Source organism: Rhamphochromis longiceps, linkage group LG15 (genome assembly GCF_057381845.1).
Source record: "Rhamphochromis longiceps isolate RC_006_pf linkage group LG15, R_longiceps_female_GT1.1, whole genome shotgun sequence".
NCBI classification, from domain to species: Eukaryota; Metazoa; Chordata; class Actinopteri; order Cichliformes; family Cichlidae; genus Rhamphochromis; species Rhamphochromis longiceps.
The window spans coordinates 4006965-4033442 of NC_140571.1; the positions used below are offsets into that span (position 1 = coordinate 4006965).

Genomic DNA, 26478 nt, shown 5'->3' on the forward strand with positions numbered 1-26478 from the left:
TGTATCAGAAACATTGATTCACAGTTTTTCCCAAAGGCATTGCCAGAGTATGCTGCTGGGGTTTTTTTTTTCTCATTGGTGTCACTGAACTGATTTATTTATTTAATACTTGCTTGCATGGCAGCTTGGATAGCAGTCTCCTGGGGCTTCTGCTTTCAAAATGTGTGTGTGTCTGTGTGTGTGGACCCGTACATGCACCGTGGATGGGTTAGACACTTTTAATTATTACAAAGTGCTCTGGTTCTCTTTCCCTTCGTCTTCCCGTCTCCCCGCCCCCATCAGCATATCTCCCCTCTGTGGTTGGCTCTTCATGCTCTAACGATTTTCATGCATTATTTAAGAGCTCACAATGACGAGTCATCTGCTGCCATTCCGACTCACCTTCTCTTCTCTCAGTAGGATGCTTCATATCTTGAGGTAAAAGTTTAGGTAAGAAAGCAATATTTTCTCAGCAGAAATTGAAAAGAGCCATGCTGTGACTAATCGCTGGACTTGGCAAGGTGATGGTGCTACGTTATTACCAGCAACCTAATTCTGAAAAGTTGGGCAGCTGCGTAAAAATGAAAATAAAAACAGAATAAAGTGATTTGGAAATCTCACATACCCATGTTTTATTCGCAACAGAACATAGAAAACATGTTTTGAACTGACAATATATACCATTTTAAGAAAACATTAGGTCATTTATGGCAGCAACACATCATAAAAACATCGAGACTTGGCCATGTTTACCACTGTACAGCAACCCCTCTTCTTTTAACAGACTGTAAACATCTGGGAACTGGAAAAATTAAGATATAAGATTTTAGCTGCTCAACAGTCCTGTGTCATTTTTGGTCTATTGAATGGCCCAAACAGCACTCAGGCCTGTTCAGCACCAGGACTCTTCTATTATGATACCATGATGTTGGATTAGATGCAGTATGTGGTCTTGCTTTGGGGCTTTTAGCCTTTCTCTTGGTGGGACAGTGGAGAAAAGACCAGAGGAATCTTTGAATTAGCCTTATGACATATGAGTCACAATTTCAACACTGAGCTAAAAAGGCTCCCAGAATCATGCTAGGGTTTGTTTGTTTTGATGCAGTGCCACCTCAGGGCCCAAAGATCAGTATTGCTTTTTGGCCTTGTCCCTTGCGCACACCGATTTCTCCAGATTATCAGACTCATGTAATCACATTATTTATGGAACTTTACATTGTGAGGCCAACTTTGCATCGTCGAACATTATTCTGAAATTGTTGCACAATTTGTAGTCCCAGTTTTTGCATATTTGTGAACCTATGCCCATCTTTACTCCTGAGAAACTCAGTCTCTGTAAGATGCTCTTATGGTAACCAATCATGCTACTGACCTGTTGCCACTTAACCTAGTTAGTCCCAAAATGTTTCTCCAGCTGTTTTATTTTGTGCCCCTTACTTTTTTTTTTAGCGTTTTATTACCGTTATTCAAAGTTTGTGGAGATGTTTTGCTGCCATTAAATTCAAAAGGCGCTAATATTTTAGTTCTAATATTTGATATGTTTTCTATGTTCTGTTGTGAATAATTTTACACAACTTTTTCAGAATTGGGGTTGTATATCTGGAAGGTTTAAAAAAGTGGTCAAAAGTGAGCATTATGACCAGATGAAAAGTGCGCGCACACACATTGTTGCTAATGTGAAATATCTGCTTACAGAATCCAATGTTTATCCAGATTATTTCTTCTTTGTTGCTCTCTTTGTCCTTCCCTGGCCCTTCCTCTTATAACAAAGAAACTATTCTGAGTGCCAGTCATGTCTGAAGAATAGAACTGTGCGCCTGCTCCATAGCGTACCCTCCAGCTGTCATCTCTTTTCAGATCAGATCAGGAGGAACCAAAAATGAAAGGTGCATTCCACCTTAAATCTAGCCCAGACTGCAGCCCCTGCACCTGCTTGAGAGAGGCTTTATGGCAAACTGTGGGCACAATGGCACAGTGTTGTTTTGTGGTGGTAGTATGAACTCTGGCTCATATTGCCCCTAGTTCTGCAGTCCTCCGCTAATGGGAAAGGTGGCTCCTACATTACTATATTAAAGTGTCTTAAATCGCAGTTCTTTTCACTTATTTTTGGAATATTTTTATATAAGATCAGAAGGTCTGCGCTTACTGTGCATGAAAAATGCTACTAGCTCTGGATTTTGAATGGGATTAGTCCCCCAATGTGACGCATACCTAGCCTGCTGAATGGCTGGACACTTAATAAATGGTGAAAGCAGTAAAAAATTAAAGAATTCAAGGCAGCACTTACGTAATGCTGCATGCTTTATTGCTTCAGCCCTCCAGATGCAGAATCATGCATTGGTTTTGTAAGGTATATGTACGTGATTAAAATCTTTGGAACGACATACAAGTATGCTATGGATTTCTAAACACAGCTGAAGAATAGTCTTGTGTAAATAGCTGTTTGCTGCAATAATTGTAATACATTATCTGGCATGAAGTGTACTTTATTCCTTTCTGAGCTGTCTCCTGTGCTGGTTGTGGCTGACAGCAGTTTCGTGACTGGTCATTAAGAGGGTCACTAGAGAACACCATTACCAAAGATGAGTCCCATCAGCAAGCACTGGTTGACTAATTATCCTCTTTGTGTTGTCTATTTCTGGGAGACCAAATATAGCTTTCGGTTGGTGCAATAGTTGTCATTGCTCTTCTGTTCTCATTATGGACAGGTACTTAACATAATGTACATATACTGTGTGCATAACCACATCTCACGTTTAGAGTGGAAAGATGAAACCTGGCTAAAAGCACTGGAGGGGAGAGAGGAATGTGAGATTTGAAATTTGACAGACAGCATGCAGGCATATCCTGATTTCCTTTGAGTGTGTGCCTATTCATATCTTTGTGGGGAGCAGGAGTATTCAGGCGAAAAGCTTGACTCAGTATGTGCAGTACAGTGTGATCTCTGCCTAATAATTTTAAGGAGCTGTGATCCTTAAGTCCTTTGAGAACCAAGCTTACATATGTTATTGATTCTGCATAAAATGCCAATTTGGCCGATTTAGATCATTCAATGACCCTCTACAGAATTATAAAGCCTAGTAGTTTATGAATATTAGAGAGTCCACAGTGAACTAACAGTCCAAATCACAGCTCAGCTCATGTAGACATGTGGTCTTATATTCATGACTTTAGAGTAGATTTCATGGACTTGAACTGGAGCCCTTAACCATAATTAATATGTGCCTAACCTTATTGTTACAATAGTCCTAATATATGTTTTTACTTTATGAGTTTACTTTACATGTCTTAAGCAAGACATGTACCCATAATGTTGAGTGTGGCTGTGTAAGCAGGTCTAGCTTCCTGCAACGTGAGTAATATTTCTGAGCAGATTTTTATTTATTTATTTTTTTAAACTTGGGAACAACTTGTTTCTTTGGGGTTAGAGTCTGTGTGTCTCAGCCACTTATGGTAATGTATAAAAAACTGACTTGTGATGGAGCCGTATGTGTGTTTTGTTTTGTTTTTCTTTCACAGTCTTTCTGTATCTGTCCTTCACTCTGACTTTGTTGCTGTGGTTTGTGTCTGCTCTGTAAAGCAGCAAATGAAGGCAAATGCCTTGAAGTTTTACTGCATTTAGCATCCTTGTTGGCTTGCTGTGACACTTTAACTGCACTTTCAAAGATCAGGCTTTGGTTTGCTCTTTCCTCTCAAAACCCCAAGCACCATCTGTTGTCATTAGTGTCTACCATCCATGATATAGCAGGACTGCTGTCTCTGTCTGGTTCTTCTCTGTGATCTATGTCACCCGCTGCTTATTACCCTTTGAGGAAGGCCAAATGTCCAGATTTAAATGCAGTGAACTTGTAATACATGCTATGACTCTATGTGGGCAAGGAGAGATGGTTTGTATAAAATTTACAGTATGAGAAATGGATTTTTCTAAGCATTAGTCGTTGTGGAGGTGTGTTGTTTTGAGTTATCTGTCCAAAATGCAAGATTTCTGTTAAAACAAAAAATGCTAGCCTTGTGAATATTTTGTTTAAATTAATATTGTTCCATCTTGTCTCTTTTCCTTTCCCCTTTTCCTCACAGATTATGTAAAGCGGAAGGTTCGGAGGAGGCCATCGTGGGGGCGGGGCATCATACGGAAAAAGAAGAACTACAAGAAAGGGACAGAGGAGGAAGAGGAGGAGCCTGAAGCAGAGGTGGAAGCGGCAGGGCCCAGCGACTCCTGTTTAACACAGGATGAGGAATCATCTTGCGATATTACAGGTCCCCAACCCAATGGCCATCATCCACATGCCCCCTCCACAGAAGAAGAAAGCTCCAACGAACCCCCTGTTCCAGCTCCCGATAAACCTCCAGATGCTAGCGAAGCCAGAGAGGCGCCAATGCCTAAGGTTGAGGAGCCGGCAGCTAAAGAAGCAGAGCCTGAGATCACAGGGAAACACACCGAACCACATTGCCTTGGTGGTAGTTCTCAGCCCAACACAGATGGGGATAGCGAGGCCAGTCGGGCTGACTTCCAGCCTTTGATTGAAATGTCGGTGTCTTCAGATGCTGAGGACCAGCCTAAGCACACAGAGGTTCTCCTGGTTTCACAAGTGGACTGTGTGAATGGAAATGAGTCAATGGACAGCCTTGACTTGCAGAGCCTCAAGGGGAGCAGTGAGGCAGAGACAAGGACTCCTCAGAGCACGGCTGAGGGCTCTAATAGAGCTGAACAGGATGAGCACAAAGACAAAAATGAGAGCAAACCAACTCAGGAGCAGCATCCTCAGGATGGAGTGGCAGTAACGGAAACTGTTGAGGAAGATCATAACAAAGAAGGTATGTTAGTTATGTTCCAGCATTAATATTGGTTAACACAAATGTAGAGCTTTTGCTTGCAGTACACGCTTTTCACTATTAATGCTTTCTCACACTTTCAAAATCCAAATAAATGTGATGAGTTAAAAAGAGAGAGATGCAATGTCAGAGCTACTTGTTCTGATCTCTTAATTTGACTTGCTAATTTTTAAATTCTAAATATGTTTTTATGCAAAGTTAACAAACATCTGTGAGTTTTTAGACATTCAGCCAGTGGGTTGCCTAGCACTTATCTATGATAAATTACTGTTATTATCATCCAGTTTTCTGATTTATGCTTGGTTTAAAATAGGATGTAAGACTCAGTGGTGAAACTTAAGTAGCATTAGCATTTATAAATACTATTCTTGGCTTGGATGCATTTCATAGCAAAATGCCATGGGCTTGAAAGTTATATGGATATGTTACACCTCCTGATATGCATCTTTGGATGGTTTTCAATTTTTGGATTTTCAGCAGTGGCTGCCTTTTCCTTTGCTCCAGTATATTTAGTTTCTTTGCCATGAAACCTTATGCTCCTTCTACTGGGATGTTGTGTTCAAGTCAGAGACGAGCAATAAGTTTTTGTTTGATTATGGGCCTGTGGTTTGGCTTATGATGAGGCCAGCTGGAAGGCTGAGGTAATGGTGCTGATAAAATATGAAGAAGCCATCAGAGGATGACATGATCGGACAACAGAACACGAATTGTGGCTCCTGAACCAATAGAAAAACAAGCTACTCCACCCCCATCTCATTAAACACTGAGCCAGATGCGAGATATTGTACACTTTAAAGCTGATCGTAGCTGCAGATAATTTGTTTTTCTGTTGTATAATTGCATTGGACCTGTAGCCATGACATTTTAAATGTATTTTTCTTTGAATAGCATTTGAATGAGAAGAACAAAACTGCATCAATTTAGTTAGTTTGCTTAGGTTATTCAGTTACTCTTGATTGCAGTTAAATATTTAATATTTCTTTGGTAATCTATTCATTTGTCTTTTCATTGATGTCTTTGAAGTGGGGACATTCAACAGTAGCTCATCAGAGCAGTTGAAGGAGTCCGCTGAAAGGACCGAGGAAGAGCCACAAGCAGTACCTCCCCATCCTCCAGTGGTAATTGACCACCAGCGACTTTTGGTAAGAATTTTATTTTTTTAAGAAAATAAATAAAGCATTATGACCATAACAGGTGTAGCAGCACACCACATGCACTTAAGCTTCCTTACATTCTTGAAAATACTATAATTTTATTGGGGTGTTTTCAAGGTTTAAAAGGTGCATAGATTTTCGCTAAAGTGCTCGAAATTGCTTAAAACTGCACTGCTTTTGTGATGAAATGCTTTCTGACTGAATGGTTTGCCTCTTAGATAAAGAAAGAAAATAAGTTTGGGAGAACCTCTTCTTTTCCACAAAATAAATACGACTCCACTCAAGTACCACCTGCTGCTTGGAGCCTCTGTGTTTGGCTATAGTGTGATCTGCTGGTGTTTTTGAAATATACGCCTTGTGATGGAGCAGTGGGTGGGACATGACAACATGCTGTGAGGTGGCAGGTTTAATGAGCGTTAGTTTGATAATGAAAAAGACAAGGTCATGGTTGAAACGAGCGAAATCTGTAAGAGTGGCCTCCTGTAAATTCTACAGGACGTGGTGGGGGAGCTTTTGTCACTGTAGCTAGGCTAGCTGTCACCATGGGTATGTTGTCCAAGTATTATGGGGAAATACAGTTTTACTGATGTCGGTTTAATTGAGCATCAGTGTAATCATCTTTGACATAGGTCGATAATTAGATGTGGTCTAATGTTAATTGGCCACGTGCTCATGTTACTAATGTGGAGCTGTTAATGCTGGTTTAAGAATGCTAGTCGTGTGAAAGCCTAATAAAATACATCTGTGTGTGCGTTTGTACTGGAAAAATGAATAAAGGTTATGTTTTGATCTTTAAGTTGCCCGACATAGTTTGATACATTATTCTTGATGGTGTTTTACTTAACATTGTCATTCTTTTTGGAAAAAATATTGTTAAAATATATTTTTTAAATAGATCTGTGTGATCAAGTATGATCAGTATCACGTATTTATGAGCATCTTATTTATGAAGTGCTAGAGAAGCTCGAAAATACTTTTTTCCAAGCACTTATTAAGCATCCTATCGTTTAAACACTAAAACGGTAACAGAAAATAGTGAACCTTAAATGTTGCTGAAATGGCAGCTTAATAATTCAAAGCTTGTTTGATTCAGACTGAGACATTTTCTTCAACTGTCTGTTGTGACTTTATTTCATTACTGCAGCAGTTGTATTCAGTATTTCTAATTAAAATACAACAAAAAAATCTACTTGAAAGTTTATAAACATTGGCCTCTGGTCTGCATTCGCTTATTCTGAAATAATTGGCTGAGAAAAGACACACACACACACACACACACACACACACACACACACACACACACACACACACACACACACACACACACAATGGAACTAAAACACTTTTTAACTTTTTTCAACCATCAAGACTTCGGCTTTTTAAAATCCTGTCCACACCTCATTGCCATCTTGTTGATTTTACACAGCCATCATTCTGATTCAGACCATGAAGGATGTAACAGCTGGTGTGATTTGGCATTGTGCACTGTTAAGCATTTCAGATTTAACAGGTAGTGTGATCTGTATAAAAATGTTCTGGTAACACAAAGGCAAACATTTTGTAATGAGGAAATAGTCACAATAAATGTTAATAAATGAGCATTTCTTATGATTTTAATCACTTAATGTATCCAGTTATGATTTCAACAGTTTCCAACCTGAGTTGCTTTGTTAGAGGAAGAAGATTGTAGGATCTTGCAAAAACATTTAAACAAATTAAACAATTCCCCCCAAAAATGAATTGTGTAGTAGCCAATCCAATTAGTAGAAATTCTATAGAATTTCTACTAATTGGATTACTAATTGTAATAATAAGTAATACTGGTGTTATAAAGATGGTATAAATATAGTGTTGCCCCTTTTTTGGTAAATACAAATGGCTTCACTTCTGATCATTTTAAGAAAATCTATAAAATATAAATGTTAAGCAAAGATGTATTAGTTCCAACACTACCAGCTGTGGACTGTCACATCTTGAAAGTGCATAATTAGATTTTGATTATGGAGAAGATGAACTATAATCAAAAATGTTGAAAATATGTTTTTGTTTAGTCTTATTTAAGTTCATTTGGCTACTTGTTGCAATGCTGTTGTTAACAGTCTGGGTGAAAGGCTTGCTTTTTTGTTTTCTCCTCCCTTCTGTAATTGAAACAGCTGTGCCTCATTTGTATTGTCTTGATTGGTCACTCTTTGAATTATATGAACCATTAAGCCTCTCTGACTCTGATGCAAAGTCGTAAACAGGCAAGCTTCAAGTAAGCTGCACAAAGTAAGAAAGGGGGAAAAAACAAAACAGTTTCTATTAAATGCACAAGTTGCACAACCTCATCCATTCAGTTTTAATTGATGTTAAAATCAATCTTTTACATTGTCTTGCCTTTAGACTATTGAACTTTTCTCCCTCCCATTTAATCAACAGGTAGATTAGACGCCTGGAAAGTCCCACATTTTAACTTATACCTTTGTGTAACTGTAGAATATAGAAAAAGTTGAATAAAGTCTCTCCCTCCCTCCCTCCCTCCCTCTCTCCCTCTCTCTCTCTCTTCTTTGAATGGGATTTAAGGTATTGAGGTTGTGGAAGTGCAATCATGGGTGACCAGCCTTAAGCTTTCACCAGATCCATAGGTCTCTTCTGGAGCTGATGCTGTCACACTGCCCTTCTCAGATGAATAACTTCTTAAGCTTATCCCTCCTTTTCATTCATGCTACAGTTACGCCACTGTCGCTTGTCCCCTTCCATCTTTCAATTATCAACCTTTTGTATCCTTGCCCTCTGAACATAGGAGGGAGCCAATTACAATGGAAAGAACGAATTTCACATCGTTCAATCAACAGGTGTTGTTCCAGTTAAATCTGAAGGAAACAAGGTCATGACTCAAACATGAGCTTCTCTCTGACCCACTAGATCTGCCAACTCGTCCCAGGGTGTGTTCAAGTACGGTAAGTGGAAGCATGTGAAGCAGCTCCGTGGTACTTTGCACTGTCACGCCAGGGTCCCACCTAATACCCCAAGTGTAAATTGGAGCCTCGGCTCAGTGGGCCCCCTTGACAGCACTTCCCACTGATCGGATGGTTGGGGAGGGGGCGCTGGTTTTACAGCGCTCTGTGTAGTGTAATTGGTGTAAAAGAAGTGTCCTTCTGACATGTGCTTACGTCTTTCCTCAACGCTCCGAAGAGACATCCAACTATCAAGCCATTATCTAGTGGTTTTTACACACATCCCATGGGGATGATGGGGACCGTAGGGGTACATATCTCTTCGTGCTGAACCTGACTCCATCTTTCAGCCTGATTGACAGGCTTTTTAGCTGGCCTGATCTTAGTGCTTCAACTGGCTGCCCCTATGAACAGCCACACATAGCAGTAATCTGGAGGTTTATTTGTTAGCAGGGGGAAGAAGGGAGATATCTTAAAGAAACAGATTGTGAAAAGAGGGGACTGTGAATAATTGCTTTTTCATCCCAGTCTTACGGAACAAATTGAATTTCCGGTGCGCAGGATGAGAGCCGCCATTTAAGCAGATATTTGCTGGCAGGGCTGGGACTGGCACGGTGCCTGATGTGTGTTAGGGCCCACAGTGAGTGGTGTACTGTTCCCTCACTCTTCAGTTGTATTCATTGATTGTAGAAGCCTCATTATTCCTGACTTTTAACTTGATGGAAGAGGCTCTGAAATCTCTCTGGAATTAAATACCATCAGAGTGTTATGAGTTTGTTCACAGACCCTACACGCAAAGCCTGTAGGACGGAGATGGTATTATTTCAGTATTCACACCCTGCCTTTCAGAGCCATTGCACAGTTATTTGCTCTGATTCACTTAGTAAAATCAAGTTCTGTTATTGCCAGTTTCTCTGAAATGATGCTTGATGCTGTCTGGATCAAAATGAATTCCTCAGTTTGAATAAATAGGTCCTGGGGCTTGTTTCTCTCCCTACTCCAAAACGTCTCTTATTCTCAGCTGTTTTCTTTCATCAATAATCAGACACTTGTCCACAGATGGGCTAGGAGAAGTGGTGCTGAGGATTGCAGATGAGAATTCAGTAACAAGAAATCCAATCTGGCCCCAGCAATTTTTCCTCCATCTCACCAAGAACACACAGATTATCGTCTGCTCTGCTGTTTCCTTTAGCAGCTGCCCAGAAAAAGCCAGTGTTTCTAGTCACTGGCGCAGTATGGAGTCTTTCTGGCTTGATGCTTAGTTTCTACAGCATGTCAGGATTTCCTGTTTTAGAGAAGCTTGTCAACAGAAATGGCCCTGCTTCAGTTTGTCATCTCCCTTCATTTTTTAGTATTGATAACAGCAGGGGCCCCCTTTGGCAAAGTAGCCATGCCTCGTGCCTGTTCAAAAGAAGACAGCCTAATAGTAGTGCTGGACCATCGTTTTGATTGTCAATAAAAATAGATGGTGCTTGAAGTGCTTCTTTTATTTTTATTCATTCCCACTGATTGCTTTGACACATCTCCCATTTGCATGTAATTGCATATCTGTGCCTCTTGGCTATGCAGGTGAGGGTCACTTGTTTGCTCACACAACATAAACATACCACTTAGTCTCTCTTATTTCTCTTCTAATAGTTTGCGGCCAGATTTATTGTGCCCTTTTGCGTTGCTCCCATCTCCTCAACCTTTGACTTAGGGTTACACTGTGTGGGATTTTGTACGTCTTAATACCCATACAGTACATGAAGATGGTATTTTTAATGTCTGGTTACAATGTTTAATATCAGGGCTGAAACAGTTTCTTCTGTTCCCTGAAAGAGAGGACAAGAACAAAGTACAACACGTAAGTATGGGATATCACTCCCCCGCATGTCCTGGCTGAAGAAACCTCTATTCATGCTTTTAGGGTGGAGGCCATGTGATGACATGCGCATGGCCCTGCCTGCACATATACCCCCTGCCATCACAGTCAAGCCGAGGTGCGCGGTGAGGCAACCTTGTGTTGTACCTCGTTCCTCTCCTTCAGGGAACAAAGTCATAGATATAACTGTTCCTTTTCAGTCGATTCACTCGGGACAACACATAAATATGGGACATGTATACAACCAACGTACTCCAGTTGGACCACCGGCACCTTAGTGTGCGGTAGATCCAGGGGAAGGACAGCAGGAGCCATCAATCGATAGGACTGAACAAAAGAGTGCGGTGATGCCCAACTAGCTGCAGCACAAATATCACCTACGCGGGGTTTAAAAAGAGCACATCAGCTTACATTCTCCTGGTGGAATGTGCTCTCACCCCCTGGGGCAAAGCGAGACCCTTGGTGCTGTACGCACATGAGGCAGCTTACATAATGCAGTGGGACAGCCTCTGTTTAGACAGAGCTCTACCACTTGCTGGATTAGTGAAGCAGGCAAACAAATGGTAACATAAATGCACATTCTGAGTGCGATCAATGTAGGTAGATAGGGCACACACCGGACCAGAGAATGAGGCATCCACTGTCATGAAAAGAGAAACCGCACCCCTGAGGACGGGGACGAACAGAACAGTTCTGCCCTGCTTGCTTCGGTTTAGTGTCCATTCCAAAACGCTGCACAGGAAGACTCAAAATTAGCGCTCCGCAGGCAGCCTATGCAGCCGCTGCACAGTGGAGGCCAACACCAACAGAAGCCGTTAAGCTAAACCTAAGCTGCCAGGACGCATAGCTAATTTGCTCTAGCAAGCCAGCCCAACTCTGCAGAGGTGTTCTTAGCGAGGTGAAGAATGTAAGAACTGGGGGGTGATTTGATGACCGGTGGTATATGTGGCTTGCATCAAGGTTTCTTCAGCCAGAAAACGCAGGGATGTGATATCCCATACTTTTGTGTTGTACCGAGTCAATCAATGGAAAGATAACAATCCTGTTAAGATGCTATTGCAGTTGTTAATTCATGGGCAGGCTGCGATTCCAGGTCAGTTATATTGTGTGTGTTAATAATGTATCGTAAATGTAGGTCTGTAGTAACGAATTTCAAGCCTCCGCCACCTCCTCACTGCTCAAATCCTATGATAACAAATAACTGCTGTAACGCTTTAAGCTGCACTGCTTATTCAGATGAATCCAGCTTTACCAGGCCGTACATGCTTTTGTATATTCCAAAAGCATACCCTCATAATGCACAGACGGTGTGCAACGCTTAGTGCTCTGTCAGCATCTTTCGCTGTTTAACACTTTACTCTTCCTGCACACTGGTTGCACGACACATGGAAAGGAGTTTGTATTGATTACCCTTTATTTCCCTTGAGCTCTCCCCAAAGTTTAATCATATCAGTTCATTAGCAAATCCTTTTCCATAACCTTGACCTAAATCTTTTCCGTATTAAATTTTTCTCCCCTGTGCATTTGTTTGGTAAACATATCTTCATCTGATAATTTTGCTCTGTGTATGTGGAGGTCTGTTTGGTTTTCTTCTCCTTTATTACCTGGTGATATTGGATCTCTCCTGTCTTGAGTCTGTAAAATATGAAATTTCTTTCCTCCTTTTCCTTCCTTATTTTTTCCATCTTATTATCTTTCCCCCCCCAATTGTAATTTTTATCTTGTAATACTTTTTTTTGCCAAGGACTTGCCAAATGAAACCTGCAGATTTTACATTTGGTCATTTTCACATCTCTCAATGTTCTATATTCCTACCCAGACTCGTGTCATGTATGGACTATTTGATTTATAAGGCTCATATTGTTATCAGTGTTTTTGAGTAAAAAAAAAAAAACAATACTCATTGCTCAGATTTTTTCCTCCTAATTGAGATTGAAGCCATGTGCTTCAGGACATTTTAAGTCCTGAGATAAAGTTTGAGCTATCCCAGGCAGCTCTATTCTGTAGAACTACATTTAAGATGTATTAGGAAAACCACTAAGATTGACATTTCTAGATTAAAGCCTTAGAATAGTTTAATTTACCCCCTACCCAGGAAACCAGCCCTTAGGTCTCTTAAGTTTTCTATCAATTAAAGTTAACTCCTTTATTGATCTTTGTGTGTGAGTGAATATAATAACAATTATCTACATTTATTTTCATCCGTGATTCATATTTCTGTGTGTGATTCTGAATTCAGTGTTCTACTCATTATCTAAGTGGCTGAGTCACCGCATAAACCTAACGGCACACAGAGCATGATGTGTTCATTTACATAGGTAAATATTAAAATCATCAGTTAGAAGAGAGTAATGCTGTTTTTAAACAGTATCATTGGACTCATTTTATTCAGATGTTAGATTGCATACTTTGCACAAAAGACGTTACCATATATAGCATCGAAAACCCTTTTTTCCTCCTCTACTAAAGTCAAGAGAATTCACCGTAATCTAATGGCATTTTCCTGTAAAGCCAAGCGTTGCATATTTAAGATGAGCTGTCGACCCCTGCAGCGGTTTTTACATGGGCAACTGAACAGAAACACCATTTCATTTTAATGTTCTGGGACCATGGTAATATGATTCATCATGATTGTCCCTGACCCTTGTAACACTATCAATATTGCATTATCCGTGTGACCGAGTGCCCTGTAAACCACATTATTTGCCACCATGACTTAATTTTTTTTTTTTTAAATAAATCTGAAAATCCAAATCCAGTGTCTGCCTCAGCTGAAGGTAACAAACAAACCAGAATCATTAATCATTCATTCATTTGCTAGTATTGGAGACACAAAATCTTAGTTAACAGGAAGAGCAGGCTGAATTGTTCTCAGAGGCAGATATTGAAGGCTTAATAGCGTCCCTTGTGATGGAGACTGTTGGGTTTTGAGTCCTTGTTGTTGAGTTTTTTCCTCCTCCCTCTCTGCCTGCTAACCCTCTTCTCTCAGCCAGTGGTGAGGAAGTCTCTCCAACACACATGTGCGTGTAGATAGTGAAGCCTTCAGTGATCAAAGAAGACCCTCTACTGTATCACAGTCAGCTCCAGTCTGCATGCCTGACTGTGTACAGCATGCTTATTTGAAAAAGGGATTTGTTTGCAAAATACCAGAAGCATAGAGCGACTGTAAATTCAGTGGACTGCACTTACATTCTGCACATTTTCGAGACTTTTAAGTGGAAATACAGCATTTTATAAAATATTTGTGCAAGCCACGTTAACAAAAGCTCTGAGTTTGCCGCTAATGACAATGTATACCCTTATTCAGCTGTTGTTTAAAATCGCAGGCATCCCAACCCTCCCTTTTGAATCTATGTTCTTAAGAAGCATAGATAGAGATGTGGTAAAGAAAAGGTTGTGGGGGAAGATGGAGCAAGGAGTTTAGAAGGGGTGAGGTTAAATGGCCCATGTCAGTAGTAGTCTTTAACGCATGGGATTACGGCCCTTTTGTGTGCTGTGAGCTCACTCAGTCACTGAGCCCATGTAAGACCCTCTCACACCATTTACCCCACAGTGTCGCCGACACCCTGATCAAGCTGACAAAGGCTGGGAAGTGCACTGCTGCAATCAGCCTGGTAACAGTAAGAGGAGAATAAAGCGAAGAAACGGAGAGAGAGAGAGAGAACAAAGAGGGGAAAGAAAGGCGCATAAGAGAGGAGAATGCAAAGACAAATACACCAGAAGCAAAGACTGTTGTGCAATAGTAATGTTGGAAATGCAGTTGAAGAGGAGGTGAGAAGAGGCTGTGTAAAACAGTGAAAATGGCTTGAGGTGAGAAGATGAACTATCTCAGGAGAAAAAGGTGCATTATAAAGTAGAGAAATGCACTTAAAGCAAGAGTTGGGGAACATGATGAAAAATGGAGAGAAATGCAGTGGCAGTGGGATGAAAGGCTGGCTGACATTATTACACATGTGCGATGGGTTGGTAATGATGCTAATTAAAGCTTTTATGCATGTGTTGTTAAAACCGGCATCTCACTGTGATGTGCTCCATTTGGACCTCTTTTATTAGTTCTTATGGCTGGATTGAAACTATGAAAGCTGATAGCTCCCCTGATGTTAGGCCAGAGTTAATGTGAAAAAAGTACAAAAAGATACCAGTAAAATATATTCAATATGTAGCAGCTGATGGCACTTTTTTCCCAGTGTTGCAGAGATCATGATTATCGCTCTGCATGAATTCTGAATATTAGATTTTTTTCATGTTCTTAGCTTCTTTATGTAGACATTATTTGTCAAGGGACTTGGTTATTAGATTGGCCAGGTGGAAGTTCTTGTGAAAAGGGATATAACCAGTGATTTTCTATACTACCAGATGAAATTATGAAAGTTTGAATGTTTCAAAGGAATAATCGTCCTGTTTTCTGGACCTTTAAGTTTTATATGGTATGCATTTAGCGGCTGTGCTTATACGGAGTCTGATGTTCTGCTTGTAATCATTTCAAAAGCTGAAACAGTAAAAATAATGCTTAGTTTAAACACCCCAATCAGAAGAAACACGCCCGCTTTTTTTCAGTTTCAGAGGGATGAAATAAACCTTTGTGTAAACTGATTAGGAGAAAACTTGTACAATGTAAGTAATTTAACCTGATTGCATTCTTCTCTCCACATGCCCTCCATCTTGACAGAAAAGTGCAGGAACATATGCTTCTCTGCTTTTGGAATATGGCAGCCTGCAAGCGCAGCTGTCAATCTGCATAGAGATTGTTTTAAATACAGTGTTTTCAGGAATTAAGAGTGCGATAATAACGGCAACTACTGTGGCGAACAGATGATGGCTGTCTGTGTTCAGGGAGCTGATTAAACATGTGACGTTTACTGATAACTGTAGAAGAAGGGGAGAAGTTAACAGGTGAAACAAAGTCTTGAATCAGACTGACTTCAACTATAGAAATGTTTACATGTGACTGAAAGAGAAGCTGTAAAAGCTTTTTCTGATGATCTGTCACACTGTGGTTTTTCATAGTAATCATTGCTCTAACACAATTTTTTCCATTTGTGGTGCTTTATGATGTCAAAGAGATTACATATCCTTAATATAGTCATCTCAGGCACATTACACAGTGGACTTGCCAACCTGCTGTTCAAACCTTATGTTTGTAAGAGGAGCTGAGGGGCTGCACCGAGGCCTAATATGAGATGAATAATGTTTATTTTGAATTGTGAATTATGCAGAGGTACTCTAATAGACTCCAAGGATAATAAATATGGAGCTGGAAACGGACACATTAAGTCCACTTTGAGCTGGAGTTTATCCAATCTTCTAAATACAAAATGTGAAAACATTGATGCAGATAATGTTGTTTAGTTGGAAGCAGGTGTAATTTCTCTCTCCATGTGATGTTTGTAGCAGAAAAAAACAATCTAAAAAAAACTAAGGAAGGCTTTTAGGAGGTCATTGATTACGTTAGTCAGCACTGAGATGAAGAGCAGTAGCAAATGTTTGTCACGAGGATTCGATACGAACCATTAGGACTAATGCATCATGCATGACGTTTTTCATTCTTTCAGTTATAAAGAATAATAACAATAATAATATTGGTGGCAGGTACGTGGCTCCAAGCTGTGGTGTATCTTAATAGAAGCTAAAAAGTAAAAAATCCTACCGAGTATTTTTCTTCAGGCCAGATTTCCGCTTATGAGCAGACTTTGTCTTGGGATTAAGTTTCTGCTCAAGTTTCTCTTGATGTGAAGCCTCAGTTTAACTTTAATCAGGCCAACTGTCATTTAAACAGAACCCATTGTCAGATGGAGTACAGTGATTAATACAATGCTAACCTTTTTACCTTTGCAATTTTCATTCTTTTGCTCACTGTAATTATCTCTCAGACGTTCACTGATGAGGCTCTGACAAACATCTATGTCTTATTAATCATCATATTGCCTTGATTTTATGTTTTTCAAGCAGTTTTCTCTCTCTGTCTCTCTGTCTCTCCCACACACACACCATTTAATTTCAGTTGAGGTTTCTCTGTTTGCCTTGTGTCAGTGATGATAACTTTAATTATTGTGCCTTTGCTGTCTCAGTCCGTGCATTCTGATGAGCTGCGTGTTTAAATAGAAGCGCATATACACACAGACTTTGGTTTGGGTAAAATGCGAAGAACGGGTCAATTAAAAGGGCCTTTGACTGTCCAGAATGTTTTAATTAAAGTAGCAGTGAAATGTAAACTTGGTTCTAATTATGATTAGCCTTAATTAGCTGTCATTCTGATCTTAATTGCTTTTGAATGCAGCTGACCTCCAAATGATGCATCTCCACGCACCAGTATCAGTGAGTTGCTTGTGCGACCCGTTGTTCCATCACTGTACGACTGTCCGATTGCGCCTGTGCTGTTGTTTCTGTGGTATATATCTGTAAGATGTATTTATTTTCTAAAACGAATGATTTCTATTGTTTCCTGCAGATTCTACTGGATATGGTGGTGAAGAAGAGTGAGGGCTACAGCGTGGAGCAGCTGGAGCGACTGTACTCCCTACTCAGCCAGTGCATCTACAAGCATCGTAGAGAGTACGACAAGACCCAGCTACTCGAGGTCAGAGAGACACAACACACACTGGTGTAGCCTTTATAATGTGCATTTAAATACAAATATAGTCCTTATCCAGTACTGCAGTCTGCCTTGAGCCTTTCACTTAAAGGTGAAAGTGATTTTGTTGAATCATAACATTTAATTGCTACTTTAAATAATGCATTAGGTACACAAATGCCAAATCTTGCCATTTTCAGCTTCTCAAATGAGAATATTTCACATTTTTCAGATTCTCTTTAATATAGAAATGTATTGACAATGGTAATAAATGTTTTCTTTTATTGTTTGAAACCCACAAACACTCAAAATTATTATATAAATTAGATGGACAATGCCAGGAAATTCTGGGCAGCATGCAATAACTGCAGCTTGGAGAGCAGTACAAGGTCTAACAAAAATTGGAGTGCCCGGCCTTTACCTAAACCTTATCCTTTGTGGATAATCATTTAAAGCCATGCACCACCCAAAGACTCTCGCACTGAAAAGGGTAAAAATAAAACAAACTTGGGCTAATCAGAAAGTAGGTTTAAGGACAGGAGCAATCGAGCTTCTTGGGGACCAGAGAACCCTCCTGAAGATTTTCCAAGAACCCCCTCGTAACCTTAACATAGATTTAACTGGTTTGGATTTAGTGTCACATGGACAGATGAGTGGCATGTGTTTCTCCGTGCTTGAATAATAGCTAACAGGGTAATTAGCTAACTTGCGTAGCAGATCGCAGTCATATCGGTGTTTCTGCTGGCCCAAAGTGAACATGCAAAGGACCCCCTCCCCTTCTGTAAGTCTGTATGTTTAACATTTGCATTTTTAGTGATGCGGCATCCCGAGGATTAGTAGTAAGTAATTCTCAAAGCAAGATGTTATGGATGTCAAGAAAATGTTACTTTTTAGATTTATTTTTTTATATTTTGTCCTACAGATTTGACCTTGTTCAGACCAAATAACTCTGATTATTAAAGAGCTGGAAACAGTTGTACACAAAGGCAGATGATATTGGAGAAGGTGTGGCTTTCTCCTTAGGGAGCTTAGACATCTCTGAACACTGCGACAGACTGAAACAAGAAGACGTGTTTGGCACTCACTGGGATTCATGACAAAAAAAGGCTAGATATCGACTATGGAAGAAGAGATGGGTAAGAGTAGCATAAACAGCATCTAGATCAGGGTAGAAATTGAGGTCTGCAGCAGAGTGTGATCTAATGAGGACAGTGGAAACTAGTAGTGAGAACATTTAAAAAATTGTTTTCAGTGCTTGTGGGAGACCCCCACAGTATATTCCACATAATTCTGATGTTAGTTGGCCAAACAAATGTACTGAACTTCTTAAACTCCACTGAGGCTTCATGAAAAATATATTATGGCTTTGTTTTCCAAAATAATTACAATTTAAAATGGTACTGTGTTTCAGGCAGCCAGAATAAGATCTTAGCGGCACAGGACTGAAAGTCAGAATTTTATATTCATGAATGCAATCAAGCCGCTGACACACAATAATGTTTTATATTATGGTAGCATGATGGTAATTTTGAGGAGATGTAGATCATAAAATGTAATATAAAGACAAACTCGTGCTACAATAACCGCAAATGTTCATTTATCTTTTTCCCAAGTCTCTCGGGAAAATACTGCAAATAATAATAAGCGAAGGATGACAAAAGGGTCTGAATGAATGGGAACTTTTTCCTTTTAAGTTTGGCTCTTTCTTGACAATGTTCCATGTAGAAAAAGCTGCTGTATATTTTCCCAGAATCCCATCTGGTCATCTGCTGCTGCTGTAGGATGTCAGTGCAGACAGGGGCTCAGAATGGCAGTGTCCTGGCGCTGGTAGCCAGTGCCGGCTGTCAGGATGTCAGAGGGAGGAAGCGGCAAAGGGAGAGGGAGAGAGAGCAGTCAGCCAGGTGGTGCCGCCTGTCTACGGGCCGCTCTGGTGAAGGGAGGGAGGGCGCGTGTCTGGGTTCGTTTCATACTGCCAGCCTAAATTGGTGTTTCGAGAGCAGAAATGTCAGCTCATCTGGCACCTGTTTTGTTTGCCTGCATTTCCAAACATACATCTCAACCCCACAGCAGGTCATCTCCTTGAGAATGCAAAACCACGAGCACACAGATGCACACCGAGGTGGTCCAGAGTGTAGGGGCTGCAGCCTTTTTGGGGGCAACTTAACGTTGCACGCCGTTGCAACTCTCGGTATTTATGTCCGAGTTGTAGAGCTGAGTGAAATGGAGCGTGTCCATACATTTGTCTCCCTTACGTTCTCGCCGTCCTCCTCTGGGCACGGCTCGTCTCAGTCTTCCTGAAGAGCTGACCTTTTCAGCAGATGGAGCGGACAGCACGCTGCGTTTAAAGCCAGAGGGACCGTATCTGCTCTGTACACAGAAACCCGCAAGCTATGTTCCTGTCCACAAATTGGCGTATGTGTTTCCCTTGGCCCGGTATCATATTTTGCTCGTGTCTCAGACAGCAATTAAAGACTTTGTAAGGGCCTTTGACCTTTAACCTAAATCTGTGCTGTGCCAAAGCTGAACAGGATACCAGTCAGGTTAACTAAACCCCTCAATAGTTGGTTAATTCTCTGCCAGTTTTGTGTGTATACTGCTGAGGGCTTTGGCCTGCAGGTCAATTAACACTTTTATTCCTACTTGTTTAGCCAAAGCAGCGTCATGAATAAGAGCCTAATTGTTCCTAAAACTAATTTGACCATTGAACTATTTGATTGGTTCCTGGCATGCATTTCGTATTTAGAATATTGATTAAACTTGAGCTTCAAGGGGGCCTATTACGCTCATTTTCCAGCACCGTATTTTGATTCCTGCACATTATTAAAGTAGCATTTCATTATGGAGTTCAGAAATGATCTTTATTTATTTTACACTGGGCTTCGGTACACCCCAACAAGCATTTAGCTCATTTCTCCCTGCTTTTAAGTTAGCTTCTTTCTGATTGGCTGTTACTCACAATCAAGACTTCTGTGGTCTCATATGAACACTCATTGACGTCATACAGAGACAAGAGTATAAAAACTGCCTCACACTCAGCTTTTGGCTCATGGGATTACACGCACTGCACTATTGGAAGACTAAATATGAAAAAGCGTAACAGTCCCTCTTTAAAGAGTCTTTTGAGACCTTCTCTGACATTTGTTGCTGAATAGCCATATAAAGAGAAACCTATTTAAAATAGGCGGTATCAGTTTCTCCATTGACAGTAGGCTATGCAGTGCAGGCTTTCATCATTGTGAGTCTGTGAATCTGATGTCAGCGGCTTGTGTAACAACACCTTCATCCAGGAACAATACACAAGATTGTTCTCTCTCGACTCTTTCTTCCCTGGAAAAAAAAAAAAACGACTCAACTTATACTTGAGTTGTTGTGAAGATTTTTTTGTTTGGTTTTTTCCCCTCTCACCTAACCTTCACGTAGATGCTGCAGAGAACCTCGTCCTCCCAGGGGTTGTAGCAAATTAGATCTGGGAAATGGAGGAACTCTGTAAGTGATGTGGGAGTAGATAAGATGGGTTCAAACAAGGTGGGTGCACCAAAGTAATTTAAAGTTAACAGTGGAGAGCATGCTACGCTGGATTTTTCTTTTCATGCACGCGTTGAGGGCCCCAGTGAGATATAAAACACCTAAAACTGCAGTTTGGCTGCAGTTGACCTGTTGAGCTGTGCAGAGGTTAGACATTTTTGCCATGTAAGTCACCATCCACCCATGCTAGATAGAGACAGTGTTACAGGCTAACTTTATGTCAGTGAGACAAAGGGGAGGTGCTGTGAGGGCTTGTTAGTCTGCTGTGTACTCGGGATGACAGCGTGCGAGGGCTTCAGGCAGATAAACTTTAGATCACAGAGGCGCAAAGCGTCAAGGCAGTGAAGAGCTCATTTGCATGTGCCCGTGTTTACAGTGAAACACAGCAAAAAAGTGCTAAAAGCACAGACATGGGCTGAGTCGAGGTTTTCACGAAGACTTTTTCATTCAAATGAACATCAGCTTCACCTTTCTTGGCTTTGCTGGCTTTTTACAGCTCGTGCAACCTGGATTTGATCGCTGTGGGGCTGTGATGAAGTGCTAAGCGCTTAATTGTTGTTCTAAATGAAGTTTCAAGAGAAGTTGGAATCTCATGCAGAATAACACTGGCGTGATTAAATTTACCTGGCTCCAGCTAAATTAGATCTCATGTTCTGATGTGTCAACTGAAAGTTAAATACACAGGCAGGACTGTTTTGGTGGGAAGAGTGAAAGCGGACTCCCTTTTGTTTGGGTTGGGTACTGCCAACAGTGATGCGTGGTGACGGCGGAGCTGCCGAGCAAAAGCCGTTTCTAGGCTGAATGGCAATACATGATGTATATGTTCCATGTGAGATGTCGGCAATATTTAGGATCAAAAATAAAACGCATAAAACTGCGGAAACGTTTCAACATATGTCACAATGAAATTAAATTAGAAAAACGGTGGTAAATTCTTAAAAATGGAGACGGACGCTTATCAAATCCACTGAGAGAACTAATCATTTTATCCCGAGAAGCACAGATGTTGGTCTGTTGCAGCCCTGATTGGTTCATTTGTGTTCTTGTGTCCTTTTGGTGTTTAAACACTTCGCTTGAATCTGAACCGAATGCTTTATTAGGTATTATCAGGTTGGTTGCAGCAGAAATCGAGACTCATCAGACCAGGTTTGTCCTGTTTTAAGCTGACAGGACTGGTAATCGGCGTGCTCTTCTGCATACATTGATTGTAATGAGTTACTGTTGTCCCCCTACCAGCTTGAAGCAGTCTGGCCAGTCTCCTCAACAAGACATTTTTGTCCAGAGAGCTGCTTCTCTTTTTTACACCATCCTCTGTAAACTTTAGAGATGGCTGCGCGGGGGGAAATCCCAGCCCGTCTGGCACCAATAACCATGCCCCATTCAAAGTCGCTTCTTCTCCAATTTGATGCTTGACCATGTCTAGATGCTTAAATGCAGCCATGTGATTGGCTGAACTGGTGCATGGGTTAGCGAGCAGTTGGAAACAAACAGGTTTCCTCAGTGCCATTAAAAGATTACATCTGCCTTCTTAAATTTGAGAGCTTCAGTTTTGTATTTATTGTTGGAGCTGCGCTGATCCTTCCTCCATGCTGCATGAGAGCAGGCTGCAGATGCAGAGGGAGTGTGGGGTGGGGCTGAGTGAGTCACACAGTTTAGTGAGAGAGAGAAGAGATGCAAACACTGGCATGGCTTTGTTAAAGAGATGATTTCTGTAGCTCAGCTTGGAGCAGGGGTCGGCAACCTTCAACATCAAAAGAGCCTTTTTAACTGAATAATGTGAGGGGGGGGAAAAACGTGTGTGTGTGTGTGTGGGTGGGCAAGTAACAAATAGCTGTATGTAATTTGGAGAGGATAATACATATACTTAAGGCATCTGATTATTCTTGTATTAATAAGAAGAAGAGCTTTTTTTTTTTTTTTACTGTTTAACAAACACCTTAAAAAAGAGGAAAAACAAATATAACATAACCTATTTGAGTTCACAGCTTGTGGAAAATTAATCAAATAAAAAATAGCCCACTTTAAAATAAATAAAACATAGCAGTGAAATAAAAAGAATAATCATGAAAACTATTTGTATGTAATTATGACTTCAGTCCATTTCAGTGTGCTGTCATCGTCTGCAATAAACCAGCCCTGAGCACAGCATGTTCACCCAAAGGGGGGCGAAAGAGCCGCATGCACCTCCCCGACCTCTGGCTAAGAGGGCATCGGTACAAAAAGTGTGGTCTCATCATCTATCGCCCAGCTGCTTGCCCAGAAATCTAATCAGTCCAAAAATTCAGTGGTATTTCCAAGCTGACTTTTGAAAGGAAGAAATAAAATGAATAAAAAGTGAAGTTCAGTTTTTGGCACTGTCAAACCAACAGCTCAAATACAGAGGCAAATACAGTCAGTAAATAACAGAAAATCTATTTTCTTCATCGATCATCTAATCCTTTTATGAACGGATTATTCAGCTTGTTAAAACTTGCGGTCTCTGCTGGAAAAAGTTTGCCCTTCTTTAGATGTTAAAAAAAATTGCTGTAAAGTTGGCAGTTCTTCTTCCTTTTTTTTCTTTAAACTTCTTGAAATTGATATCTTGTAGCCAAGCGTGTCGCACTGACTCAGCCATTCAGATGAGAGAAACACACAGTGTAACATCTTCCAGGCATTAATCATGGTCTAGTGCAGGCTAACATCCATCTCTCTTCCTCTGGCTCTGCTCAGATTTAGTCAGTGTCAAACTGCTGTTTTCACGCTGAGAAAAATCGCCCGTCTCATTCAGGCACAGCTTTCCTTCATTTTACATCATTTATCATGGTGAAAGCTGTTGTTTGCTGTGGGAAATTTCCAAGTAATATTGAAAGCGCGCTGCACAGATGCTTTATACACACATTCGAGTTTGCTGTGTTAGTTGAGGCTAAGCTCCGTGTGTGTGTGTGTTTGTTTGTTGTTTGTGCAGGAGATGGAGGAGAGAATCCAGCGTTTTGATACATTCCTGTGAAATGGAGAGAAAATACCCATCAGGTAGATCCTGAACAGCCTGGGACCACAACAACACCACACACACAAAACTGAGTGAGCACGAGTGGAGGAGCTTCAGCCCTCAACATAAAAACACCACACAGGAAAATCCAGCACCCTCCTCGTCGCTGGGAGGGAACAAAGCGAGGATGAGGACAGAGACATTCAATGGTGCTATCGTCTCAGGAACCTGGCCACATCCAGACGCATACTACACAACCAAACCCCTGGAGGTGTGTCAGCCACACTTATACACACACACAGACACACACACACACACAGACACGTGTGCACACAAACCAACAGTGGCGGGCAACACTGGTGCTACTCGGGTGCTATCCTCAACTTTATCCGTGCTGCTCTCGGGAAGATTTCTTAAGTTTGGACGACTAGAAAAACCAACAGATGGGGTGATGTCATATCACAACGTGGCAGCGCATACACTCCGAAACACTCGACACGAGTATGCATGCATTTCTACAAACAGACACACTCACTCAGACCCTCACCAGCAGAAGTGTGACAGCAGAGTGCCGCCAGGAGACGAGGACGGGGAGTGAATGGGCGACCCACGTCAGCGAGCCCTCCTGCCCTCGAGTGGAGCGCTTCATCATAGGCCAGTTGTTACCGCGCTATTGTGCGACCTTTTTTGTTGTAGTTTTGTTTTGTTTCCTCTTCTCTCTGCCCTTTTAGCTACTTGATTAGTTCCATATCTGAGCCACAATCACCCAGAAGAATAGTTTACAAAGAAGTTTTTTACCGTAGACACAAACTCGATGAGGTTAGCACAGCAGGACTAGAATCAATTATGTCCTCTTCATTATGGCGGTCATCAAGCGTGGAAAGCCGTTAGCCCCCTCAGCGCTGGTCTCAGAGTTACTGGTGAACAAGCGTAGCGTCGCCTCGGGGTCATCTGTAAAAACCTCCTCACTCGAAACATTCGCTGGCAGGCCACCTCTGGCGTTCACAGTCTTAGCGGATTGTTATGTCCTAAATAGTTGTGCTAGCGCAGACCCCCGACTCCTCTTCACTAGATTCACAGTATGAATGTTTTCCCTCCTGCTCCAGCAGCGCCCGCCAGTTGATTTGTATTTTTTTCCCCCCTTTCTTTCGTTTTTTTAACCCCCCTACCGACACACTCCTGCTGAGGAACTGGAAGCAGTACAAATTGGAAGGCGTCTGTACTTTTTTGCACTGCCTAGCGTGTGCCTTATTTCAAACCTCATATGAAAGTGGTATATTTAGCAGGATGTTTGTTTTTACTACTCGTGACAATGAACAGGCTCCCAAGTTGGGGAGGAGGGTATTTACCACCGAGGTCACAGGGACCTTGAGGCAACGACGACTAAAAATGATTATCTTACCGCCATTAGATCGATTAAACATATCTACGTTATTCACCTCTAGTTAATTTTGAACTCTTTGGTCAAGAAATAAGTGGAAACAGTGTTGTGGTCAAATACATCTCAGATGATGTTCAAATATTTAAATTCATGTTTCTGTAATAAAACCTCAGACCAGTCGGTGAAGGTCAGTCTCCACCTGAGCAGGACAGCAGGTGGAAGGAGAGGTTGGTGACACCGGCCTTCAGTTTTTTCCCTCTCTTTCTCTTTTTTTTTTAAAAATATGCAAAAAAAAAAAAAGATTAAAAAAAGGAATAAATGAAGTAAAGCAAGTCAAAGGATTCATCGTGCCAAGTGTTATCTCACTCACTCAAAAGGTGCTGACATAACGGTGCCTGTTCACCGGCATTCTGTTTCAACTCTGAAAATGTTCTATTAATCCTAAAAAACTTTGTTTTATATTTTGTAACTTTTTTCTACATAATTTTTTTTTTTTTTTTTTATAAAAACGCTTTGCTTGAATTGTTTTTACATGTGTTGTAAATCCAAACTGAACAAAGGCCATTCTAGGCAGTGCCCGTCACTAAAGTGTGTAAAAAGCATTACTTGTTTCTGTTTTACGTGTGTGAACCGACTTTATCTGTTCTGCTCTCTTCTCTTTCAACGTCAGACAAGCGAAACTGGATTTTCACCTGTGGCCGACACAGAATATGTTTTCCCGACTGTAGTAAATCAAGATACTTACAGAAGCTTTATAAGGTGGCATTTTTCTTTTTCTTTTCTCTGTGTGTGTTTTGAAGATGCCATATTTTGAACAGGTGTAGACTGAAGAAGCCCGCCCCCCACTCCCCTACCCCTCTACCCCGTCGTCTTTCTTCATCTCTCTCAGTGCACTCTCTTGTCCGGTCCTCAAACCTCTCGGTACAACTCTAACCCCAGCTCACCTCTGCCTTTTCTCGGATTCAAGGTGGCAAAAAAAATCTAAAGAGCGTATGCAGACTGGCAATGGCAGGTTAGCACTTGGACTACTGCAGAGGGGAATAAAAAACCAATGCTACCTCAGCTTAATTTATTTTAAAGCGAAAACTGTTTACTGGGTACAAAAACAGTATTTCTTTTTTCTTCCCACTCAAAATACTGTTGCAACATCCACAGTACCACCTCAGCGCAACCACGGCTGCTGCAGTAATCCAAGAGTTGTTTATATCTCTCTGATTGTTATATACGTATGTTTGCATTTGAGCCAGATGATGATTGCATAAATTTT

General features: G+C 41.0%; 1 protein-coding gene across 1 annotated transcript in view; it reads left to right on the plus strand.

Moving 5' to 3' along the window:
- The window catches only part of atad2b (ATPase family AAA domain containing 2B), a 66342-nt gene extending 40251 nt beyond the window's left edge, over positions 1 to 26091 (plus strand). Inside the window, exons 25-28 of the mRNA XM_085383403.1 lie at positions 4057 to 4794; positions 5836 to 5954; positions 17215 to 17343; positions 23807 to 26091. Coding sequence (XP_085239529.1) covers positions 4057 to 4794; positions 5836 to 5954; positions 17215 to 17343; positions 23807 to 23848 — 1028 coding nt within the window. The 3' untranslated portion in view covers positions 23849 to 26091. The remainder of the gene's footprint in view (positions 1 to 4056; positions 4795 to 5835; positions 5955 to 17214; positions 17344 to 23806) is intronic.
- Positions 26092 to 26478: the final 387 nt, after the last annotated feature.